Below are 17601 nucleotides of genomic sequence, written 5' to 3'. Positions count from 1 at the left end.
AACAGTGACCAACACCCCCCCCCCCCCTCCTTTCTTTCTCTTCCTCTCTTCTTTTTTTCCTCTAACGGCCCCACCAGGCCGCAACTTTGCAAGATCGGTACAAGTATTACGAATGTTTTGCCTTGTTTTGTATACAAAATTTTACTTTTCAATAAAAAATATTCTGAAAAAAAAAAAAAAAAAGAACCTGTATACAGAGGCAAGAACATTTAGCTCGAGAGCCTGGCATCCTCTGCTGCAGGTCTGTGCTCTGACCTAGAGGGCACTTGTTTGAAGTTCTGGAATGTTCTCCTCTCCACTGCATATCTACACTGCCTCACTTGTAAGGCAGAAGTCGCCCTTCCATCAGCCACACAGCATCTAGAAGTGGTTAGCTTTGTGGTGCTGCATCATATTATTCAACACTGATTCATTCACTCATTTATTAACCATCTTTTGAAAAAACGAGACCGGGGGCAAAATATATTCCTAAAATGAATGAGTAACTAGTCGTTTTCCCGTGGTCATGTTTACAAATATTGTAAACCGTAACGCCTCAATATAAACCATAACTGTGGATGGCTGAGTGAGTTGTGTTAGGGCAGGCGCATACTCCCAGCAGGAGTTGTCACTCATGACGCACTATAAGCGTGCTGGAAAGGGCATTCTGTATAACATGAGACCCATGTGTTGCAGCACAATGTGCTTGGCTACTTATTTGGGCTCTGGAAAGGATCATGCTGTGTCCTCCATCTTGAGTCAGTGAATCTCCTGGTGAATGGCGCTAACATCAACACTGCTCCGCACTAGCATTCTGGGAGAGTAATGTACCAGATTAGAGCGCATTCCTGGAGACTCTAGTTTACTGTAGCTGTCTTTACAACACTTATCTGGTTATATTAATGGATAGGTAATTACCTTTAGCATATACATTGAATTTTTCAAAGCAGGCCCAGCCAATCAGGTTGCTGATACTGAAGTTCGTACCTTGCGGTACAAGCCCTGAGGTGAAGCTCTCTCAGTAGATAACTGACTGAGGAAAGGCAAGAAGGCGCACCCACATTGCTACATTCATGTGCCTACATCATGGTAGCCCTTTTAACTGGACAGTAGCACTATTTATTATTAATTACTTTCCTTGTGCATCCTTGTACGAAGTTAGGACCTGGCTGGTTACCTGCAAATTCTTTCCGACCGGTGCAAGACACATGAAAGTCAGTCCACGTGCTTTGAATTGCAGTTTGTACACTAAGATTCAATAGGTCCGCGAATATGGTGGCTAACGTAAACAATAGTAAAGCACTAAGAGTGGACAGCACCAACCATGTGTCAATGATTGTTTCCGACAGCACTTGGCACTGCAGGTGATTTGATCACCTGGCAGCGTTCAGCTACACACAATTCCATATATTTAGAATACTGGTCTGTGCAGCTATCTGTTATCGAGAGAGATGGAAAGTGTGTATGGATGAGCAATAAGAAAGCAGTACTTGTATGTGCTGTTGTAGAATAGCAGTTTAACCCCTTGCATGCGGCCGCGATTCTGCGCCTGTGCGGCCAAATCACGAGTGGGCGGGTTTATGACGGCCCCCAGCAGTCATCAGCACACGAGCGCCGTAGTGCATGACGGATGGGGACCGTCATCAGCATGCAGGGGTTTAAGAGCCATGCTCCGCAGTATTCATGAAACCAAGCCACAACTAAAATAACACTGGGAGTCCAGAAGATCTGCTTTATGTGTCTTGCAACCAACATTTGCTTATCCACTGCTCACAACTGCCCGCTCGACTAACGTGATGGACTTTACTCTTACCTTGCAGGCCTTTCGCGTTGCCTTTCTGTCCTTTCCTGGAGCCATGAGCCCTCCTGTCCCTACGGCTAGACCTATTCAGGTTCATGGGTTCCATGTGACGTCAGCTATTGTGCATGAGTAGATCGGTTTACCTGGAGGATTTGCCCTAGTGTAGAAGATTACAAATGCATATTAATGGAGTATGTGAATATATTAATTTTGTACATGCAGTTGACGTTTCTAGAAGCTTATTTTCCAAGACTTTTTACTCTTGTAAATCCAATGGACCTTTTTAGATATATCTATTTGTTTTTTCAGTTATTTTATTTTGCCAATGAGATGCTTTATATGCACACACATCCTAATTACTCAATTTCTATCCTTTATTTCATATAGCATAATGGAGGTATTTATCTGTCAGGTCTGTGTGAGCGTTGTGAAATTTTAATGACTTAGAGTTTTCTGCTAAAAAACAATGAATCCTGTGATGCTGTCCGCATTATTGGAATATTCACTAAATGTCATACCCTCCAGTGGTCATCAATACCTGGAAACCTCTAGTTACCTGCATTATTTGGAAACCCCTATGTTTTTGGCACCTATTGGGGTCTGCATTATCTGGGATGCTCAGATGTTCTGATTTATCTGGGGATCATGAGTGGCCAAAATTGTCTGTGGGCCCATGTTGGCCAGATTTACTTGGGAACCTCTAGTGGCCACAATTTCATGGGGGATTCTGATGACTAATGCTGGGGGGAAGTTAGGGGATAGCTCTATCATACCACATTATCCAGTATTCTTTGGAGGCCATTAATTATCTGGGTGCTTTATGTGGTGAGCGTTATCTGACAATCTACTTTATTTCGGACTTGCAGTTGGCACCATTTTCTGTGACCACCTCTAGTTGGCATTATCTGGGGAACCTTTGACTTTCGCCTTATCTGGACGGAGGGTATTATTTGGTATCTCATTTGGACAAAAACAAAACTTAGAATCATTGTGGCCAGCATTACATGGGGAACTCTTCTTCCATCTTGTGGTTGGAGAACTAAATGTTTATCTGATGTTCTAAAACAAACACTGCGGGAAAACCCCAGGTCTTCAAACTGGCTGAAACCCACTTTTTGAGATTGGGACAAAGATACAGACTTTGATGATCATTAACGAATAGCACAGCGAGAAGTGCTAAATTTAAAGAGTTTACCTTGTCACTGTGTTTAAAAAATATCTTGTTTAAGGCTGGTTGTAAAACTATACAGATGTGTTGGCGTGTTAACAGGTCTTGTAACACAACAATACACCGTGCCTAAATTAAAAACCTCAAATATACTGATTTCCTTGTTATGATGTCACCAGCACATCTCCAGTAAGTCTGTTTCATGCATCTAACAAAGCATATAGAGACATGTGCTAGAATTACCGCTCTTACTTTTCCGAAAAAATGGCTGCTTCGTGCTCAACCCTGTGCGTTAAGCTCGGGCCCCACTCAGAAGTAACCTCCAGAGTTTAAAATATGAGCTGTGCAATGGTTTGCTTGGGTCAATTAACAGCAATTAGCAGAGAATGATGGCGAACAAGACCTCAATTTCTGAATTGTTGACCTACCAACAGTAGCAAGAGATTGATGTGACATCAGGTTAAACATCTGGAGCGGCGCCAAGAACAGCTGGATATTGTCCAACGCAAGCAGACCTTTGCTAATAGTGTTAGGCCGAGCCACATCTCAATGTGTGCTTTCTTTTCTTTTTGCCTTCATAAACAGCTTTTCTGCAAAAGTCATGCCATTCAGCGGGAGAGAGGGAAGTAAGATCAGTTTACGCGATCCATGAACTGGCGAGTAGGGCCGACTGTTGACAGCTCTTCAGCGACCGAGCGCCAGCGTAAATTTTGATATTCAATTTGAAATCCTGCTGGTTAGTACATAGTGTATGGCTTTAGAAAGCCCAGAGGGATGGATCATGCTTAAAGGAAAATGGAGCAGGGGGGCTGCACTTCAGCCCTTCGTCTCACTGGGCAAGTATTGTAAGATGGAGCGTGCCACTCATGGCCAGGAGACATAAAGGTCCCAGTGCTAATAATTTCTAACATCCAGTCAGGGATTTTCAACATTCTTTTGACTTTCATATATCCTCAGACTTTTTCTCGTGACTTTGTCCAGATATGTTAATCTCTTCTCTGTTGGCTTCCTGGCAAATTTCTCTGAAAAGTGTCCCATCTTGGTGCCTGGTGGTGCTCTGTGGTACAAGCATATGAAAATGATAGTGCTTACGGAACAGTGAAACAATTTATGGGGAACTTTTTCTTTGTGTGCAGTAATTTAGTGTTCTGTGTTTATGAAACACTCTACTTCATACAACTGAACTCTAGAATGACTGATAGGCTGTCGCTTGGTGATCGGCAGGACTTCTTTAAACTCAAAGTTTACATTATAGAATAGGCTCCACCCATGCCCACAGCAATTATTCTATCAATCAACATGTATAGGCGCCAAAACCCAGGGGTATCCAGGTGACAGCGGTGGATTTCTCATCTACGAACCCGCTCATCCATGATTTCCTACAATCTACAAAAGGGGAGACTTGAGAGTTACAAAATGTATCCAAATTTGAATTCTGACGTAGGTCATGGGTGAGTTCATGCCACATCCTTAAAATTAGAAAGATTTTGTCACCTTGGACCTTCTTTATAAATCTGAATAATGTCAGCCACTCCTTAGCTTCTGACTCCAGATGGAAGCCTACCTTATATTTATGCACTTTTTGGCACTGTGAGGCGTATAGTTCCAGGGGCCACAGACGTAGTGATAGCAGCAATTTCAAGTCTGCTTAATTTTTTGTACACCATATGTATGTCTAGTGGGTAAACATCGTTTACAACGATGTTTACCCATCACATGCCATTACAATGCGGTCTTTGCAACAACCTCGTTGTTACAGCGCATGCCATTACAACGCAAGTCGTTACAACGACTTGCTGTAGGGGGCAGGAGGTGTTGGATTTTAAATCCAATACCTTCCCTACTGTTGCCCATACTGGAGCTGGAATAGTAAATTATATTATACCAAAATCCAGGCCCCCCCCCCCCCACCCCCCCCCCCCACAGCAAGTCGTTGTAATAACTTGCGTTGTAATGGTGTGCGATGTAATAACGCGGTAGTTGTAATGACCACATTGTAATGGCATGCGTTGTAAACGCATGCGCTATAACATGGCCTATGCATGACTAGTGGGCAATTCTTTGTATCTCATGTGATAATGTGTTCTTGTTCACTGAACGCTGCACAGGTTCTGAAATACTAATGTAATATATTCAATGTCCTTCTCACTTTTTGTTTTATAGGTCTATATAATCAATGTATCATGGTCGGACTCTACATCCCAGGTTATCTACCGAAGATACAGCAAATTCTTTGACCTTCAGGTAAATATTTTGGTTGATTTCATTAATCTTTTCAAGACCTTCCATAGATATGCATTTTTTGTAAAGCCAAAAGAGATCGCAATCCTGACTTTTGTTTGTGGAAACAAATTGATCAACATTCAATGTTTGCAGGGTGGCATTTATGAATAAAACATGCACATGTCAACGATAAATCACTCCTGGTGCACTAAGGGTTTCCCACATATACATGGTACTGTTGACTTAATGGATCGTATGATCGGTCCTGTGTTGCATAGATGCCCGCAGTGCCTATGTATATACATATACTTACATATGTTCTCTGATTTTCCACCTCCCCTGCGGGCGGCACGGGGCGGCACCTGCAGGAACTTCCGGCACCCCTCCCCTAGTGAAGAAATGGGTTCAACTGGTTGAAACCCTATCCATCTATGGGGCCATCATCCCCCATGTAGAAAATGACATGAAGCTGGATCTGCATTCCATTCTTCCTTGAACTAGGGAGCGCGAGAGGAGTTCTTTAGCTTGGGATGTGAAGGTTGCTGACATATATATAATATAAAGTCATTCTAGAGTTTGATAATGCCTCCACCTTATAGGCTACAGGCTGTTCGTGATCCTCATTCAGGGACATAGCGGAGGTGAGAGAGGAGTGCAGGGCCGGACTGAGATCCCAAAGCAGCCATGGGATCTTGTAGGACCAACCCCCCCCCCCCCCCCCCCCCCCCCCGGAGGAAGAAGGGATGCAAGTATGAAGCACTGCTGCTTTTGTTACTGCAGACCGATATTGCAGCACTGCTGCAAAGCCGGCCCTCAGTCGCAAAACAGGCCCCCGCCACTGCAAAGCCAGCCTACCGGGGAAACGCATGATGCCCGTTGTGGCCAGTCCGGCACTGGGCAAGTGCCACCCACTCTTGGCATTCTTCTGCAAGCAGGGTAAATATTCTGCTGCAAAAAGTGCTCAAAGTCTACCCTTTATCATCCAAGAAGGTAGCAGAAGTGTGCTCTGTTAGCCGCAATTGTACTCATCCACACATTTTCTGGATGTGAGCTGAGTGGACTTTTACCCTGAACTTCTTAAAAGAGGGAACATTTTTATGGGAGCCTGCCACTGCTGACTCTCCTGAGGTACAAGAGCCCAGCTGTCCAGGGCAACGAGGTTCTTGTCCTGCTTTCCTACTGCTTTATTCAGAGGTAGGATCTCTTAAAGACTGTACACTTCTATTGTGAAGAATTCGGGCCGTACCACTCAGGGCTATCCACCAGTTATGACAGTGGTGCTTTCTGCCCTGATGTGCAGGCTGCATATTTCAAATAATTACACACTACTCCCCTCTAGTTGAAGAAACTTCTCTGATTCTTATTTTCATGGCCATCCAGCAGGCGTTCCATGCTATTGACTGGGTGTCCAGCAACCAATAGACAAAGGGGATGCAAACACATCCTATCATCCATCTTGAATGCACCTTAGCCAAACACATGGGGAAATGGCTGACAATAGAAGGACAACTGGGTACTTCGCAAACTTAGATTTATTTATTTGCATGTGTAACACACTGGCACGTGATAGATGGCACTTTGAAGCACTAGTCCAACTCATGGGGCTGTTTTTGAATTATCTAAACCTTTCCAAGACATAGAAGGCTCAGCATCTGCGGTGGGTCAAAATTCACCCTAGGATTACTCAAGTACAGGCCTCATTGATGGCCTCTCTGCACTCATCAGGGCAAATGGGGAGCTGAACTCCTTGTAGTTGGTCTTCATTCTCATCCATGGCATTGAAAATGGTGTGTTTGTATTGAGTTTCTTTGTTTTTTTTTTTTTTATTGGTCAATTCTGCTTTCTATACAGTGTTTGTGTTTTTATGCAATAGGAAACTGTACTTAATGTGCATTCATGGGCCTACCGTGCTGAAAGTCATCGGTGTATCAAAAAGCAATCTGAATGAAAAATGTCAATATCTGAGTCTTTCTTTTGAAACTTTTTGAGACTTGAATGGCAGAATATGAAGATGTTTAGAGAGTTTCTGAGTTATATGTAGGTCTATTTTTGACAGTGCAACTGTTTGAATGATCTTTTATAAACATGTCTTTAAAATATGCATTGTGAGTGTGTTTTGACTCCGCCCTGAGGAGTAAATCCTCTCTCATCTCATACTACGGCTGTTTGGCAATATCGTCCACTTTGTTGGGGTGCTTTCTTTGGAATGCATGAGGGGCTATTTTACATGTGAAAGGGAAATCAATCAATCATTCCACTTAAATTACATTTATCTCACTCATGCATTGTCATACATTTTTCCAAACACTGGCAAAGTTAACAGGTTTGGCTTTAATGTGCTAAATTGCACTTCTGCATGCAAAACGTATCTGTAAATGCTTATGTTTACATGTTAGAACATTGAACCCAGTTCTATTGGCTTTGCAAATGCTTATTAATTCAGGTTGTGTGCGGTCATCGAACTTCATAGTAACTACCCCATGGTAACTTCTTCTAACACATTACGTACTCCCATTTTACTTGGTGAATACTGGTCTCTGGCTGCCACTACTCGTAGATAAGCATTTGGCATGGAACCCTGCACTGCTTGATGGTTGCACAATCACGATTGTGAGGGTTCGTGTTTCCTTTTGGAAATACCGCTTTTATTTTCATGTGTATGTTTTTTGGGTCTCCTGGCCTTCCGTGGTCGATGGGAAAAGTTCTCATCAGGCTGAAGTTATCAATAGGGTTAGTGTGTTGGGCAGGAAATGATGCCCTGATCAGTGGGGAGCGAATTCTGAAAGGTCCTATTGATAAACTGGTAAAGAGCCGAGCTCCAGTGCAAAGCGCCCACTGTGCGACCGGTTTTGCCCTTCACACTATTTAAGGAAACTGATCAGAGCACTCAGTCTAACTCTTTTATTTCTAGCAGATCCAAACATCACTGTTTTTCCCTTCACCAATCAGGTGGGCTTTAAGGGCAGTGTAATGTATGGTGTTTTATTAGTATGTTGCTGTAGTTGGATTTTTCTGGAATTTGTTTATGTAAAGAATTAACTTCAATGTAAGTGTAGTGCTTATGAAGGTTGCATATTTTCATTTTATTTTGTACAATACAAGCCACTTGTAGAACGCACAGCTGCCTCTGAAAAGGCGTCCCAGCACTAGCGGTAGAGGTCAGAAAAAAGGAAAGATTAATACCCAAAGGCTTGAATGCCCTTTAGGCAAGAGTCAAAAAGCAGAGTTTTAAGAATCTTTCTGAGGACAGATTCAGAGGGGCTGCACCCTACATTGAAAGAAAGACCATTTCACAGTTTGGAAGCGAGAAAGGCAGAGGTCTGCTGTCTCTTCTAGCTTTCCGAATGTGAGGCCGTTGAAATAGTTTGAGCATATTAGATATAAGTGATCTGACGCGACAATAGGGATTAAATCTCCTCCTAAGTTGGAGGGAACCTTTTTGCTAAAGGCAAAGCAACATTATTTAATAGTAGTCATTTTTATTACATCTATTTCTTTAGGAAGTCTGATTATACTGTGCTGAAAGAGTAGCTTGAATTTGGAACAGGAGCTTGTGAGATGTTAAATGGGATACTCAGAAACGGGGGCCAGAGGAGGTTTATAGACCAGCGAGGGTAGACTCCCCTAGTTCATTAAACAAAACACAAAGACCCTTCAGGTCTAAAAGAGAGAAACGCAAAGGCTTAAAATGAAGGCATCCCTTTAAAGGACGGCTTCCCTCACACTCAAAGGTGGCATGCTTCATCATTGGGGAACCTCCTCACACCATGAAGCCTAGTCATGATGCTGGCTACAAACCCCCTCGCTGCGAGGGAGGAGCTCAGGGATGTTTTAAAGTCAGAGGGGTATTACTAAAACCCAACGCAAGCTTTCAGGATGTGGTCAGGGACACAGTGCAAGTGATAAGGTTAGTTAAAACTAGCTACAGGGTGCTGTTCTCCAGCATCGCCAGCTCCCTTCTCCACCGATACTTCAAGGTTGGAGATGTTCTTGCTCCTTGAGTACCCATGTCCAGGACAGCTGAGGCACAAGACATGACTTTTGCAGGCACTACCAGCGAAACTCATCCGCTGAGAACCACGGACCACTGGTTCTGCATTTAAATATCCTACCAGAGTTTTTCACAATTTCCTCCGGCCGCAGTTCTAGTACAGTGACGGGGTACTGACGGACAGAGTGGGCCCCCTTCCCTGAGCTGTTGCAAGGTTGAAGTGTGGCCGCTTGTCCAAGAATTTTGGGTACAAACAGTAAAATCCAACATAAAAGAAGTGAAAGGATTACTGTTTTGATATCGTCTACACACTTTCAGTTTTTTTTATATTGGCAGCAGCAATATATTTCTTGGTCCTGATGAAAGCCTAGATACTTAATGTAGATCGACCTGGCTGAAACATGTAGACCAGCTTTAGAAATTAAGCAGTTTAAAATCCCATACTGCTTATTTGCACTGTCTTTTTAATCCTGTCAGTGGGTCCAAGTTATTAAAGTTTTTGTCCCTACTAGGCAATTTTAACATCACTATCTCACTTGTTATATTTTGCTTTGCACTGCGTCCTCACCACAACATTACTCATCTGTGGGATTTGGTATCCTTGGTAGTGTAGTAACATCTAAAAACATCCCTGAGCTCCTTCCTCTTAGAGAGAAAGTTGTAGCCCTTATTGGTACTATGTTTTCCCACTAAGAGGAGATACACATATGATGAAGCATGCCACCTATGGTGGGTGAGGGTATTCGTCCTAAAAGGGATTTCTCCCTAGTGGAGAATTGTGTGGGAGAATAGTCTGTTATCTCATAGGTATATGTGTGTGCTAATATAGACCCAAGGATTAGTTTTGTGTTAAGATTGTATTTTATAGGGGAAATATTTCCTTGCAGGTCTTTAAACAGTTTGCCTCGGACCCCCCTCCCCATTTGTTGTGTTATGGAGATGTTAAATGGGGCACACAGAAACGGAGGCCAGAATAGGTTTATAGACCAGCAAGGGTAGGCTCCCCTAGTTCATTAAATAAAACACAAAGACCCTTCGGGTCTAAAAGAGAGAAACGTTGAAGGCTGAAAATGAAGGCATCCCTTTAAAGGACGGCTTCCCTCACCCTCAAAGGTGGCATGCTTCATCATTGGGGAACCTCCTCACACCATGAAGCCTAGTCATGATGCTGGCTACAACCCCCTTGCTGCGAGGGAGGAGCTCAGGGATGTTTTAAAGTCAGAGGGGTATTACTAAAACCCAACGCAAGCTTTCAGGATGTGGTCAGGGACGCGGCATAATAGGCCGTAGCCCTAAACAGAATAACCAAAGTCTTATATGACAGAAAGCCAATAACGCTAGCCCGTAACGCTAACCCTCAGAGTTAGTATTCTTGAGTTTGTATTCCTCAAATGCATAACTTTGCTTTATATATGCATAATGTTCCAGGCAACTTTACTTAAACCTAAATACTGGTCGGTGTTTTTAAACAGTCAGTTTTATAGATCGCAGTTTTACTTATAAGTGGGCATTGCTCCCCTGCCAGGCCCCGGAAAAAGTGATCAAGACAATAAGGCCTCTTCAGAATTAAGAAGCCACTTATAATGAAGGCCTTAGACTAGCCTTAGACTAGCTGTTTCTTATGTGATCTCAATTCAACCCTACCCGGCTTATCCTATGATTGTTCATGTGGTTTATTGCTCTTTTTTTGTGGAGTATTGCTGGGCATAACTGGAACATAAACAAGTCCAATGATTCTCTTAAGCTTGTTTTTTACCCCGTAACTACCAATCCTATTTTTCACATTTATTAGATAGAACCATGCCAGTATGAACCAAAGCTGTTTCATTACATCACTACACCAAATAAAGTCCTGTTTGCTGTTTTAGTAACAGTTTCTTGAATGTTTTAGCTATGAAACTTGGACTGACCCATCTCTACCTTGAATCCACTTTGACAGGGGAACTATTCATGCTTCAAAAACCCTTAGTAGTGTCTTTTGCCGCAGAGGTTGCCTGTACCTACTGTGGGGATAAGACTCTGTGATCGATTCCTTTTTAGGTTTCGCCTGCGCTGTGCTTGAGAAATCTATTGCTTTTTTATATAAACTTAAATAGGACTTACATCTCACCTCCTCTCTTTCATGGGTACTCATTCATTACCTTCCTCCATTTCTTTTGGCTTTAGCATATTTTCCTTCATTTACCAATGCTTGCTTCTCGTCTGCTTCTCTGATCAGTTTCTTGCTGCTGAAATACTCTGAACATCCACTCTGATGAAACTCTGATGAAACTGGAGAAGTGTGGCTCACGGTGTAGAGCAGGCAGACCCGGAAGCTGAGGTCAGACCCCGGACCAGGGTTCAATTCCCGACGCGGCAGGGTCTTGAGCTCAAATGTCCACGGACTCGATAATTCTCGCTTCGGTGCCTGCTCTAATCATGGGTTCTCACTCTGCAACTCTGGGCATTAAGCTTGCTTAATCTCCACAACGTCCCCCTGCGGTGGGATGCCTGGCTTTCACCTTGGGGATGCCCTGTAGGGGCTATCTCACAGGGAAAAGCCAGGACGGGTTCCCAAGGCTAGCGCCGGGAAACCTCCGGGTAGCTGTGCGCTCAATAAAATGCAATAATAATAATAATAACTATAGGTGAAACTATATTTTCTTAAAGTTTTGCCTTTTAGTATTGCAGCATATTTATATAACAATTTATCTCACCCGGAGAGATTAAGTGATTTACATGGAATCACAGGATGTTGCCCGGCGCTGGCGAGACGCGAACCAGGATCCCCAGCTCTCGCGTCGGCTGCTCTGGATGCTGCGCCACATTCTCTCCACGCCCGTGTGAATATGCTTCTTTTTTACGCTTTGCCATCACCCCGCATGTTGTTACAACCCGGTTGCGGAGGGGGGTGCTGGATGTTGGAATAGTATAATTTACCAATCCAACTCCAGTCTGTGCGGACAGTAAGGAAGGTGTTGTATTTTAAATCCAACACCTTCTCCCCTTCTGCAAGTCGTTGTTATGCCTTATGGGGTAATGGTATGCATTGCAATGGTATGCATTGTTACAAAGCGGTCGTTGTAACGACTGCATTGTAATTGCATGCGTGGTGACGGATTCGTAGTAAGGGCTGTTCACCCTCCCATGTTATCTGTCAGGGTGGTCTTTCCCTCTCCCTGACAATGATTGATGAAAGCAGCCCTTTATTCATTACATAGGCGAAGTTGTTGCATTACCAATGCTTTTTTAAATAAACTACTAATTGTTCTGAGGTCTGGTTGTCTGGAACAGTGCTAGTAAATTACAGATTAGCTTAAATGCACATTTTAAGTCTTTACCTCGCCACTTTTCAGAGATCATTAAGGACTACATATTTAAATACAGGTCAGGAAGAGACTCTACTTTCTGATAGTTTTACTGTCATAATAACTGAAACTGCGTTTAACGCTTACCGTTCACAGAAAGGCAGCTCGCATGGGCCTCGGCTTGTCATTCTGGCCATCTGCCGGCTGCCACACGGCTGGCCCTAGGCAGGCTATACCCCTACTTGTGAGATGATGACCTGGCTCCAGTGTTCCCTTTCCTCCTCCCTTCTCCCCCATGGACAGCTGTGGAGGAGGGAGATGACGCTTCGGTGGTGAACTGCTGCTTCTATCGTTAGTTGGTGATGGTTATTTGAATTATTCTTTTTTTCCTTTTGTGCTCTTTTTCTTTCTTGAAATCTTCTGGTTATTATTTTCATTAATGCATCATGCTCTTAAATCACACACACCTGTGGACCCCTATATCATTATCCTGGTATTCATTTTTGAGGATGCCCTTAGGGCCACTAGTTGTACTGGGACATAGTCCCCAATCTTGGAATGATATAATGTATATCCCTTCTTTATAGCTGGCTATATTGGAATGTACCAACACGACCTTGTGCAACCGGCATTAATCAGACCCCTAGGATATAGTGGCATGGATTCGCAAATTTAGTGGCACAAATATGGAAATTTAGCAGCACAAATATGGAAATTTAGCCGCCCTTTATTTTACTCGTAATCATTATTTTCAGCCTTAAATCAATGGAAACTGTTTTAGCAGAGTATTCCACTTTGAACGGACAACCTGGAACATGCACTAGAGGAAGCAACCCACAGGTAAAGGCTGTTATCCCTTGGAAATGCAATTCTCCATTTGCTTTAGTATATGTTGGTAGCAGTTATCACACCTTTTGACACATTGCGGGACCGATGTTTGGCACATCCTTAACCCTTTTCTCGCCTGAGAGTCTGAGGGTGGCTGGACACCGCTTTCGTGTGCGTTTTTATGTGTAGTTACCTGGAGGTGAAAGACTGAAAAAAGTTAATGAGGACCTCAGAGAGGAGGACATTTTTTATTGACAACAAAGGACACCAGTCTAAGGGATGTTTTACCTTAAGGATGTACGAAGTGGGCTAGATAATCATTGGACTGAATTGAATACAATTATTTGTAGATATTTTGTGTATTTCTTGAGGCCTGCCCTCGACTACCCCAAGATGGGGACATGATTGTATACTGAAACAAGGCATATATCCCGCTCTGCTTTCGTGTAACTGTGAAATTTAGAAGGACATTAAACGTATCTAGTTAGTCACAGAAATACGATGCAAACCACAGTAGATCAACTGTGCATAAACGCAGGGCCAAAAATCATTATACTTGAAATACACTACAAGCAAAGCTCAGTGGCAAGTGTAAAACGAAAGCTCAGACGATTTAACATTCAATTCACTTTGAATACTCGTTTCCCATTTAAACAATAAAGCTAATATATACTATCCTACACTTTTACAGTTATCACCTGACCTTCTAAATGCTGTTAAAGAACAGTAATGCGCTGACCAGCCGAGCACATGTCTGAGAGAATTCAATGTTAGACCCCCACCGCTGCCTGGCATTTCATCGTAACATCGGACCGAAGTCGCACTAAATATAGCCGCAAATGGGAGATGTGATGATGTGAGCTGCAGTTGAATTTTAAAATCAGTGCCATGCAGAGATGGCAATACTGCGAAGTGACAACTAATTTGGGAGCAGTTTGGAAATTAAACTGCTATAGCTCTGTAATTACCAAATAACTACTGCTAGTTTCGCAAGATGTTCTTGGCCGCAGTAAAAGCTGTCAGTAAGACTATAAATATTTTTCAGTCGAAAGCACTGTATGACAGCACCCATATTCACCTTGAATGGCCCAAAAATTCCCTTCCCCATGCTTCAGAGATTATGATTTATTGCAGATTTTTTGCTCCGATTGGCTAATAGGTCGCGCCTTTGGGACCTTATAAGTTTTTAGCCATGCAACAGTTGATATTATTGCACCAAGGATATTGTGCTGGATAACTAAACACTTATAAGGTCCCAAAGACGAGACCTATTGGCTAAGCCAATGTTTGTTGGTGTTTCTGGACATGAGCGCGAGATCAGTCCCACCCTGGATTCCTGTGCTTGTCCTCGTGCCATCCAATGCTACCCCGCAGGGACTTATGGGAGTTCTCTCGGTGCCACAGGCAGCTGATCTGTGGACACCGAGCAGGTGATGGCGTGCCTTCCGGATTCCAGGCAGTCTGCTGATGCCCTGGGGCAGGGGGTTTCCAATAAACAAGTTCATAAACCATTCCTGAAATGAATAAACAACTGACCCAGTGGCGGTCCGCCCAGAAATGTAAGGCAGCCATCCCACCCTGTTCTAGTTAAAGTGTCTCACGTTACTAAATTAGCATTAACAAGTTGTTAAGCATTCCCTTAATAAAAAAATAAAAAACAGAGAGAAAACCATTCCAGTGAGCGTGCTTGTGTCTCTCCACTGATTAGGGAACCTTCCTGCGTAAGAACTGGTGTCTGGCTGTATAATTTGTGGCCAATGTCGGCGTCGTCAAGAATAAAACTTCCAAGCCAATCTTTATAGCTTGTGTTACTTGAAATCCGTTAACAGCGTATATGGTTGCACATTTATGTACTTTTTTTGCCATTGACAATATAAGGACAAAGATGTTACTGCACCTGCTGCTGTCTCTCAGTACCCAGCAGTTGAATTCGCCGATAATGTTAAAAAAAGAGTAAAATAAGCATAAAGCACTGTAACTCCGAAAGGGATGGTCCGTCAATCAGCCACACTCGTGTGTGCCTCAGCAGTGCGGTGGATACACCCAGGCTCGTTTGCTGTCCAGGGTACATCGTCCTAACCAGACATAATGCAGGAGCAGGCCTGGATTCTGGCCAGGAGCCTCTGTCGCCACATAAAGGGCTGAAGGCTCTTCTTTCTGTGGTCTGATGAGGCCTGATCTACAATTTACAGAATGGTGCGTCTTCCCTTCGGCTGAGGCTTCTCATGAAGCGCCAACCCACAGATCCATCTGCACAGATTGCAAGGCTGCCATTTGCTCGCATTCCCTTGGAAGCCATGGAAGCCACATGAAGTTGAGATCTAAGACTTCTGTGGCTCGCGGTTGTCGAGTGATCAAGCAGCGTATCGTTGTTATCCAGAATGCTTTAGACCCCAAGACATATGGTCCTATTAAAGCTTGATGTTCTGCAAACCAATGCTTGGCCTCTCTTTTTGCTACCTCTTAGCACAGAAGCAACTGTTGTGTATCATCTCAAAAAGGCATGCCGTAGTTACTGTGTTATTTTAATTCATACTTATGCAACATACTCTGTGAAAATGAGGAGACCTTCCAAGACGGTTTCATTAAGTTTGATATGTCTGGGATGAGTTGCATTATAGCAATATTCCCATGAGTGAAAGGCTTGGCAATAAGATGTCCCGGAACTTGACATTGGGACTGCTTATTCTAAGTTAGAACATTCATATCCAATAAGTGATACAATGCTAGCCTGTTGGCAAGACACGGCCCCTGCTGCCTCTATCGTTGGGACCGCTGAGTAAGAATATATCATTCCTCCCTTAGCTGTTGATGTGCTCGGCCTTTCTTGCATTCCATATACATCCAATCAATCCCAGTAACACCCGCCTCCTTGCCAGATCTCCCCAGCTCACTTATGGACCGACGATATTAACTATTCTTGTCAGACTACATATTCGCTTACATGTCTTTCTGAGATGAGCCACCCCTGACGCAAGCTGAATGTTTTCAATTATGTATTGAAGTGTTCAGTTTAGACATCCTGTGAACGACTTTGGATTGACAATGGATATCACTGGCAGGGCCTGTAATGAAGGCAGTAGATGGGATATGAGGGATGTGGGCGAAGAGGCTAGGTGTACGACACCAGTTCAAGACCACAGCAATTGGTTTAAGAGTAACAGGGATCACAGTGGTACTTCAAACATCAGCAGCAAGGGAGGGATCTCACATCATACTTCAAGAGTGTGGTTTTGGAGGTTTATCTTGAACACCACCATTGTTGCAGAGAATCCGATCTTGCAGGTGGTGGCATTCCAGCGGGGAAGCTTTAGGATTGCAAACCATGCTAACCTGAAGAATGGGCAGTGGGAGTTTTGGGACCAGGAAGCATTGGAGGTTTTGTGATCTTCAGGGTTTGATGGGGTGAAGCAGTAGATGATGAATTTAAATAAATGTTATGAACTTGACCAATAACAGCTGTTTTAGAGCTGTCCTGCTTTGAAGCAACGAGGAGCGAGTGGGTGGGAAGCAAAATAGATTGAACATGAAGAGAACTTTGGTCATGGTTTCGAAATACCAGAATTGGGAGGGCGGGGTTCAAGGTGAGAGGCTGTTTCTGTAATCAAGGTTTCTGAGAACTAGGGTATTTGGAGGTTTTGGCTGTGTGGTAGTCGTGCTAAGGTGAATCCTGGTGATGCTGTGCAGGAGTTAGCAGAGCATTTAAAAGATGTGAGCCTTTTGTCACTAATCCTCATTTTTTTCGTCTTTAGTGCTCTGTGTCCTTACAGTTACTTAGAGCTTTAGGTAAAATACAGAAAAGGGAGGGTTGAATCCCAATTGGTGATTGGAGGGCCCCTGACCAATATTCTTCACGTACTACTCTGAGACGGGAGGCGTTTCCTTGAAAAACATTTAAAGAGATCTGTTTTTAGGCCTTTCCTGGAAGCATATAGTTTGGTTCAGCCCTGAGACTTTCCTGACAGTAAGTTCCCCAGTAACTCCCAGAGTTCTGCCGCCAGTGTTTCTTCAACATCTGGGCACAATGAGCTACAAACTTTCATTTGCTGAATGCAAATTTCAGATTCTGGAGTTATCCTGTCCTCGGTACCCCAAGGCTTTTGTAGGGGCACAGAATATTGGTGGGGAGATTTACTAGCTGAAGTGTATCTAAGTTTTCATCAGTGTACATCTTGCGGTTCACCTACTACTGCTCTACGCGCTGCACTATTAAAGTACAGACATGAAAGGGATGATCACACACAATCTGATGGGACGATTCCACTGATCTAATTTGGATGCATTAACTACAGTTTGAAAGTATTAACTACATCCATTCCGAGGC

General features: G+C 43.4%; 1 protein-coding gene across 2 annotated transcripts in view; it reads left to right on the top strand.

Annotated features, from left to right (window-relative positions):
- The window catches only part of SH3PXD2A (SH3 and PX domains 2A), an 842113-nt gene that overhangs the window by 130185 nt on the left and 694327 nt on the right, over nucleotides 1-17601 (top strand). For both annotated transcript variants that reach the window (XM_086922729.1, XM_086922728.1), the window contains exon 2: nucleotides 5112-5192. In XM_086922729.1, the coding sequence (XP_086778855.1) occupies nucleotides 5112-5192 (81 nt within the window). The remainder of the gene's footprint in view (nucleotides 1-5111; nucleotides 5193-17601) is intronic.

Source organism: Lissotriton vulgaris, chromosome 5 (genome assembly GCF_964263255.1).
Source record: "Lissotriton vulgaris chromosome 5, aLisVul1.2, whole genome shotgun sequence".
NCBI classification, from domain to species: Eukaryota; Metazoa; Chordata; class Amphibia; order Caudata; family Salamandridae; genus Lissotriton; species Lissotriton vulgaris.
This window is presented reverse-complemented; position numbering and strand designations above follow the sequence as displayed.